The sequence below is a fragment of the Pediculus humanus genome, genomic scaffold (genome assembly GCF_000006295.1).
Source record: "Pediculus humanus corporis 1103172107405 genomic scaffold, whole genome shotgun sequence".
Lineage (NCBI taxonomy): Eukaryota > Metazoa > Arthropoda > Insecta > Psocodea > Pediculidae > Pediculus > Pediculus humanus.
The window spans coordinates 41,022-49,966 of record NW_002987030.1 but is presented as its reverse complement, the minus strand read 5'-3'; the positions used below and the strand labels follow the sequence as shown (position 1 = coordinate 49,966).

Genomic DNA, 8,945 nt, shown 5'->3' with positions numbered 1-8,945 from the left:
AAAAAAAATTAAATAAATAAATTATGGATAATAACAAGAAAGTAAAAAAAAAAAAAATGAAAATGTACATAAATTTAAAATTGAGATTTCGTGTTAAGAAAAAAGGGGGCGGGGGAAGGGTAGAAGGATAGAACGGGAGAGGGAAGGGGAAAAAAGGAAACGCAAAAAAAATTTGAAATCGATAACAAGAGATTTAGTAGATAAACTTTTTTCTTTTTTTTTTTTCGAACGTCGTTATGAATTAAATTTGATGTAAATAATCATCGGGTGGTTACTTACGTTTCGTGTGAAAAATTAATTTTCTTATTATCATCATCATCATCATCATCATTATCATTATCATGACTATCATCCTTTGATCGTCGACTGTTATTATTATTATTTAATTCACGATATCATCGTCGTCGTCGTGCATTCACTCATAGTCGATTTTTCACTTAATTTATTTCTTTTTTTTTAAGACCTACGCCCACAATTATCATCATCATCTTTATCATCCTCATTATTATCATCATCATCATTATCATCATTATTATTATCGTCGATTTTTTCCCCCCCATAATAGTGCAATGTTCTTTTATTTACGACACTTTCAAATTTTCTTTTTATCCTTTTTTTTTTTTTTTTTTTAAAAGAAAATTTAAATAATTTTTCTACGCGATTAATTTTTGTCTCTTTTCTAAAACAATTTTAAAATGCATTTTTTTCCCCCTCCTCCCGCCTCCCTTCAAAATGAGCCAATAAAAATTCCGTTTTGGTTTATTATTATTATTATTATTATTATTAAAACCCGCCATAATTTTAACGACGTTTCCCCCCCTCCGTAAAAAAAAAAAAAAAAATGGGATGCATTCAATATATATATATATATATATATATCCTGTTTTAAAACCGTCAAAAAAAAATTCACTGAACTAATAATAATAATGATAATTTTTCATTCGATACTTCTTAAAATTTGATTTTTCCTTTCCTTTCCTTTCCTTTTTTCTTTCTTGTTTTCCTTTTTTTTCCATTTCCGAACCCGAAAAACGAAAAGTGCTTTAAATACCGAGGTTAATTAAAACGGTTCACTGAGTTCTTTTCCTTTCTACAACCGAAACCGATTATTACAAAGGAAAAGTTGAATAGAAAGGAACAAAAAAAGTGATAGAGAGAGAAAGAGATAGAGAAATAGAGAGAGAGAGAGAGAAAGAAAGTGGAGAAAACAAAAGTAAAATAAGACAAAAAAAAGAAATAAAAGACGGAAAATTTTTTTTTTTTGAAGGAAAAGTTTCATTTAAGTTCACATTTGGTTTTATTTCGGAAAAACAACAGATATTTGAAGAGTAAAAATTTTTATATGAGGAAAACATTTCAATATTCATTTTTCTTTTTTTTTTTTTTTATATTGGTATGTAGAGTGAATGAAAATTGTTTTTTGTTTATAAAACCTTAAAGGAAAATGAAATAATCGTCGTCGTCGTCGTCGTCTTTATTAATGACGTAGTGAATTTGAAACTTTACACAGTTTTGTAATTATTATTACTTTTAAATAACTTCCGTGACGTAATGAAAAAAAAAGGGGAGGTAAACAATCGCCATTTTGTTCTCTTTTTTTCCCCTCTTCTCTTCTCTTTTCTTTCGAATGCGTGCATTATAAAAAACACATAAAAAAGAAAAAGTTAACGATTCGTTATCATACAAAAAAAAAAAAAATTTAATTAAAAAAAAGTGAGTGGTAGAAGAAGAAAAGGAAGTTTAAGAAAAAGGTAAAAAAAAAAAAATACGTTAATGACGGATGTAATTGACGTGAGAAGGAGAAAAAAAATTTTTTCATTCGAATTTTCGGTTGCCTTTTTTTATTTTTTTCTCATTCGATTTAGTGACGCGATACGACGACGACGACAACGACGACAGTAATTTTTTTTTATATGTTTCGCTTATCTGAAAAAAAAAAAAAAAAAAAAAAATTGATTTTTTTTATATTGGAAAAATTTTTATTTTATCACAAAGATTTTTCGACTATATAATAAATATTCGAAAACTTTTTTTTTTTATCTTATCTTATTTTCATTCTTTCTTTCTACTACTACTACTACTACTACCTTTTTCTCCTCCATCAACTTTCTTTTTTTTACTACTATTATTATTATTAAAATCACGATAGATATATATTACCTCCTTTTTTTTTCAAAACAATTTAATATGAGAAACGTTTTAAATTTTTTTTTTTTTCGGTAACGGAAAATTTATTTATTAAAAAATTTTAATAATCTTTCGTTATATATTTACACACACGCACACGCATCCCCTCCCTCACTACCACGTTACAATTTTATTATTATTATTATTATTTGGAGTTATTTTTGTTTAAAAATGAAAAAAGAATTTTTTTCTTATTTTTATTTTTGACTCAGAACGCCTTAAAATTACTAATTAGGCAAATTTTTTTAAAAAGTACACATTTTTATAAGAAGTTCAGTAGGGAAAATTTTTTAAATTTTCGTTATAATTCATTATTATCGATGGTTTTTATCATGTTAGTGACTTAGATCAAGGGAAAAAATTTTGTTTGCTCGTTTTTACGAACAAACGTTACAAACGCACGCATATTTACACGCGTATTTTTTTTTTTTTTTACATTTCGTTAGGGGAATATTTTGGATTTACGCCATTTTTCTTTTCTTTTATTATTATTATTATTATTATTTTTTTTTTTTTATAAAATTTAAAAGATTTTGCAATAAAGCATCTGGTGCCGGTTTTTCTTTTTTTAATCCATATGGCAAATATCTTTTTTTTTTTTTTTTTTTTTTTTTTTTTAAAAAAAAAAAAACATTTAATTGAATAATTTATATTTATGGGCACGCGGCATTTTTTTCCCTTTCCTTTCCTTTCCTTTACTTTTTCCTTTTTTTCCTTTTTTTTATTCCTTTTCACGTAATGAATATATTATTTTAATAAGTCAGAAGAGACGATGGATGAAATAATAATAATAATAATAATAATTGAAAAAAATAAGAATAAGGAAAAAATTTTAAATGGAAAAATAAAAAAAAAAAATAAAATAAAAAAGAGTTTGAGGAGATAATGACGTCATTTTCTGGCATTGATAATTTTTTTCCTTGAGGGGACAAAAAAAATGAAAATCGTAACGATGGGAGAGTTAAAGAAAAAAAAAAAAAAGAACTGCAAAAAAAAAAAAAGGAAAACGAGAAGAATTTTAGTTACAAGTTTAGCTTATCCTAAGGAGGAAAAGAAAAAAAAGAAAATGGAGGGATCGAAATGCAGAAAAAGCAAAAAGAAAAAGTTTTTTTTTTTTTTTTTTTTTTTTGAAGATATTTAGAAGAAAATTTTCAATTCGCGCGAAATTAACTGAAAATGACTTAATAAAAATATGCAGATGAGTTTTGAGTGTTTTTCCTCTTTTTTTTTTTTTTTTAAATCGGAAACACCGGAAGAATCATTTCGAGTTGATAAAAAAAATATATATATATGTATACGAAACAAGATATGAGATTTTTCTTTTTTTTTTATCGTTTTTAAAGTTTTTATTTTTATTTTTTTTTATTTCCCCGATTTCATCTTCTTTTCCCCCTCTCCTCCTCGCCCCTCTCTCTCCCTGTCTTTCTCTTCCCGACGATTTTTTTTATAAGCAAACAAAAAAAAAAAAAAACAAAAACTTTCGTCATCAAATATTAATTTTTTTTTAATTATTTAACTAAGAAAAAATCTTTAAACTCATTTTAAAATATGCGTCCGTTAATGATTAAATCTTTTTTAAAAATTTTAATTTACCCCCTTTATCTTCCCCTCCCTCTATCTTTACTTCCCTCCCTTCTTCTTCCATAAAATTATTATTATTATTTTTCCGGATTTAGTTATGATGATAATAAGGCATAATTGAGTAGGAAAAACGGGCGAATGAGTGACCGACCGCCCACCTCAATTTTCGTTCTCATGTTATCGACCTAAGACAACTTCTCAGATCCTGGTTACTGCACTTTATTTACAACCGGAAATGACTCGCGTTTTTAAAACGGATATGATGGATTCGGGAAGATTCACAACAAGAAAGATTGATGCGGTCGTGTTCGTATGGGTTGTGTGTGGAGACAAATCCAACACCACCCAGACATTTTTATTCCTGAGGGATATCGAACCTGGGACAAATTTTAACAAAAAAATTCTCTCTCTCTCTCCGACTAACAAATGACGAATCATCCCGGATCGAAAAGTGATGATGATGATGATAATAATATCTCACGGAGATGAAGTGCGACGGAATTTAGCTCGGATTTTTTTTTTTTTTTTTTAATTTTTTGATTTCTCTCGGAAAACTTAATATTATGAATTTTTTTAATCGTGCTGGAACAATGTTCGTCTCCTGGAAAATTTATCCGTGTAAAGAACTAAGCAATTTTTTTATAAATAAAATAATAATAATAATAATTGGAAAAAAGATTTCGGTTTTAAATTTTTATTAACGATTACGTACAAATAAAAGAAAAAAATTAATAATAATAATAATAATAATAAATGAAATCAAATTTACTTTAAAGTTTAAATAAAAAATAACGTGGCATAAGAATAAGATAAGAAAGAGAGAAAGAGAGAGAGAGAGAAAGAAATTACGGATTATGATGGAACAATAAAAGATTTTTTTTTTTTTTATTCTTGTTTAGATCATCGGGATTTTATTTTATTTTTGTCATTTTATTTATTTCGCTGTTTCTCGTACTCTCGTATCGTCTGCTAATAAATCACATTTTCCACCATCCTCGTGTTCTATTATTATTATTATTATTATGTTTGTAAAGGTGTCGGAAAGTAATTTTTTTTTTCTCTCTCTCAATTCCGAAAAGAGGGAGAAACGAATTTGGGTAAGAAGGTCGTTCGGTTGTTTAACAAAAAAAAATCAGGCAAAGAAAACAGGAAAAGATATACGAAGAAAAAAAAAAATCAAAACTTTATTTACATGTATCATTTCCGCTTTTTAAAGATAACGAAAAAATATTCTAGAAAAAAAAAAGTAAAAAGTTTAAGTTAAAAGAAAAAAAAAGGGGAAAAGTTTTAAGAAAAAGATTTAAGTTGTTGGAATTTAAAACAAAACGGACATGTTTTTTTTTCTTACTTTACTCCTATTTGTTCATGTGCGTGTGCGTGTGCGTGTGCTCGTGTATTTTTTCCCTGACGTGAAACTAAAATGAATGCGTGTGATGATAGAAAAAGTTGGGAAAATGTTTGGAAAAATATAAAAAGAAAATTTTTTTTCGGTGTTTTTCCGTGCGAGATTTATGCTGGTAGATTAATGAACGAAAAGAAGAGAAAAGAAAAGAAAAAAAATGGTGGAGACGAGAAAACAAATTTCGATTGGTTTTTTTTTGAGGGAAAAAATAAATGGATGAAAATAAAAGGAAAATTTTTAAGGTTGTTTTAACTCAATAGAATAAAAAGGAAAGAATTTAGGGAAGAAGAAATGAAGGAGGCAGGGAGGGAGGAGGGGGAGGATTTGAAAGGAAAAGAAGAAAGAGAAAAAAAAAAAAGAAAACGTTTTTTTTTTTTTTTTTTTCGAAAATCTTCGAAAATGAAAAATAAATAAAAAAAAAAAAAAAAAGAAAAACCTTCGATGGAATTAAGCAGAAGAAAACTTTTATATAAAAAAAAAATCCTCCTCCATATTGACAAAAAAAAAACGTTAAACTTAAATAAAATAGCAGAAGAAAATAAAAAAAAAATAAAGAATTTAACGAAGAATAATTTATAACCGTTTTTTTTTATCAATGTCCAAGGTTAAATCGTTCATCCGAATTTCCTGTTTAAAAAAAAAAAAAAAAATTCCCATCGTGACGTCATCGTCACGCACTCGACAAACAAACAAATAATATTTTTATTATTATTATTATTAATTTAATTATATATATTTTTAAATCCGTTTTATTTATTTTCCCCCTTTCCCCAGTTACGGATTCGGTGTCCTTAAATTTTTTCTAAGGAACTCCCCACTCCCACCCATCTCTCCTCCTCTTTCCTCCTCCCCTCCGATAAAAAAAAGAAACAAAGAGAGTGAAATTTATCATTATTATTATTATTATATTATCGCTAATTACCTGCAGCGGCGGCCCATTAAATTTTCTTTCTTTATTTTTTTTTTTGAAATTAAATAATAATTTGTCTCATTAAATAAAATCGTTACGGTCACGTCCCCGTTTTTCGAATCAGTCGTGGGAATAGAAAAAAAAAATTTGTTTTTTTTCCGTAATTATAATTATTTATTGAAACGTTATCATTATTATTATTTTTTATAAAATATACAAAAAAAAATGTATGTATATCGTTTCGTTTGTTATCATCGAAAAAAAAAAAAAACGATTCGAGTGTGAAAAGGAAGAAAGAAAAAAAAAAGGCGTCGAATCCAACCTTTTAATAAAAATTTCAAATTCAATTATTAATAATAATAATAATATGAAAGAAAATTTTGATGGAAAAAAAAATATATTTATCGTATTGAAAAATAAAATTGAAAAACGTGGAAAAAGAAAAAAAAAGAAAAAGAAAATATTTGCTTGTATTTTTTTTATGTCGCGGTTGGGAAAAATGCATGAGAATGAACGTTTTATGGGCCCGTGAGAGTAAAACTACAACCACGACAAACATGCGGGTTTGCCACCCTAATTTTAGGGGTTGTTTGCAATCAAGGCAAAACTTCCGCTACTACTACACTCTAAACTCTTACCCTTAAGCAAAAAGTTCTCACGAGATATGAATCCCTTGATTTTCTTATAAAAAAAAAGAAAACAAAATAATAATGATGATGATGATGATGATGATGATAATGACGCGACGGAAAAAAAAAAAAAGTTTTTTTTTTCTCGGCAATATTTTTTGACAACCCTTAGTTTGTTTTGTAGTGCACCTGAGGCTGCGTTAACAATTTCTTTTGAACAAAATGCTTAAAACCAAATGGGAAATTGTAATGTTGGTAATATTTGTTTGTTTTTTTTTTTTTTTTTTTGGTTGTTGTTGTTGTTGTCGTCGTCGTCGTCGTCATCATCATCATTATCATTATCCCCTACTACAACCGCGTAAACTTTTTCCCATCCTTTCTTTTTTTATTTTTATTACCGTTAAGACCTTAGAAAAAAAAAAAAAAAAACTTTTTTTTTCTCTCTTTTTTCTTTTTCCGCACGATTCGCGGCGTAATTTCATTTGGGAAAAAAAAATAATAATAATAATAATTAAAATAAAAGATTCGCATTTGGTGCAAATGAAAGAAAGGATGATGCTGACGTCGGGAGATTTTAATGTCCTCAAACTATTACATTAACTGCTTTTTCTTTTTTTTTTTTCCTTCCTTCTTTTCTTCTTCTCCCACTTTCATCGTCATCTCTTTTCCCCCCGTTTTTTATGTCATTTTTTGAATCGTATTCATTATTCTCAGATGTTCAATTTTTTTTTTCTCTCCACCTTTTCCCGTCTCCCCTCTTGAATCCCCACCATAGTTTTTCTTCTATGTTTCCATCATACGCATCCTCTCTCCATCCTTATTATTATTTTTTTTTTTATTATTTGCTTCAGTTCCAGGACGTTTAATTCAAGTTTTAAGACGTTGAATGAGAGACAATTAGTCTCTCTCTCTCTCTCTCTCTCTCTCTTTCTCATAATATATATAATACGTAGCGGAAAGCGAAGGAGAAAAAAAAAAGGAAAAGAAAAAGAAATTTTCAAAAAAAGGACTACTTCCGACCCTTCGACTTCATCACCAAAACCCATAAATGTGATGAATTGTTATTGTTAAAAGGCTCTCCCCTACCGCCACCACCTTCAGACTTTTTTTTCTTTTTTTTTCTTATTCTAATTGTTTAACCTCAACTAACTCATTTGCTTAATGTTCTTTGACGTTATACGATTTGGTTTAATAAGGGAGGAAATAAAAGTGGATGGATAAGGGTAATAATTTTCAACAGTTCAAGACGTTTTACACCATTTAAGTGATAAATAAATGATTTTATGTGAACGCTTTAAAAAAAAAAAAAAGAAAAGTTTTTAAATTATTGTTTTTCTTTGTTTTTTTGGCAAACAAACAATCTCTGGAGGGTGAAAAAAAGAATAATAATAATAATAATAATGATAATTTTTTTTTCTTTCCAAAATATTTGGATTCGTTAAAGCGTGTGAATTTTTTTCATAGGAGGATAAGATAAAGGAGGAAGATGAGGAGGAAAAGGAGGAAAGATTTTAAAGTGTTAACATTACCGCATTGGGAATAATTTAAAAAATTTTTTTTTGTTTGTTGTTGTTGTTGTTTGTAGAAAAAGTAAAAATCGGGGTTTGAAAGAAAAATGGCGGATCATCCATTCATTGATTTTTAAATAATTTATAATTAATTGTTTTTTCACCCGTATATACTCACGCACGCACGCACAGACACACGCACGCGTTTACGTTTTGCAAACAATTTCACCCCTTTCATTCCCCTCCCCCTTTTTTTTCCTACTTCCTCTTCGCTCTCGCGTTTCCTTTTTACTTTTTAAAAGAGTTTGCGGTCCCGTTTATTCCGCGTCCCAATTTTCCTGTCGTTGTTAAAAAAAAAAATTAATAAAAATTTTAAATTGCGACAAGTTCATTTACGTTACGGTTAAGGGAGAACAAACAGGAAGTAGAACAAAAAACGGATAAGGGAAGGGGGAGGAAGAGGAGGGGAAAGAAACGGAAACGCGGAGAAAAAGGTGAAAAGAAAGGACGAAAAGGCATCGTTTGCAATCCTTTTTCTTTTTTCTTTTCTTTTTTTCTTTTTTTCTTCCTTTCTTTCCTTTTTCCCTTTTTCGATCTTTATTCTTTTTTTTTTTTTTTAATTTACAAATTTCACTTCATTGTTTTAAAACAAAAATGTAAAAAAATTAAAAACGGGGAGTGGGGATAGGAGAGGGGTTAAGGGCAACCCTTTTTTTAAAAAAAAATAT

General features: G+C 28.0%; 1 protein-coding gene across 1 annotated transcript; it reads left to right on the top strand.

The window, feature by feature from the left end:
- Positions 1–2,187: 2,187 nt before the first annotated feature.
- On the top strand, positions 2,188–2,967 carry Phum_PHUM057720 (uncharacterized protein; the record flags this gene model as incomplete). Its single annotated transcript, XM_002423377.1, has 4 exons — positions 2,188–2,196; positions 2,400–2,521; positions 2,718–2,743; positions 2,948–2,967. The coding sequence occupies 4 exons, from the start codon at positions 2,188–2,190 to the stop codon at positions 2,965–2,967; spliced, it is 177 nt and encodes a 58-aa protein (XP_002423422.1).
- Between the last annotated feature and the right edge of the window lie 5,978 nt (positions 2,968–8,945).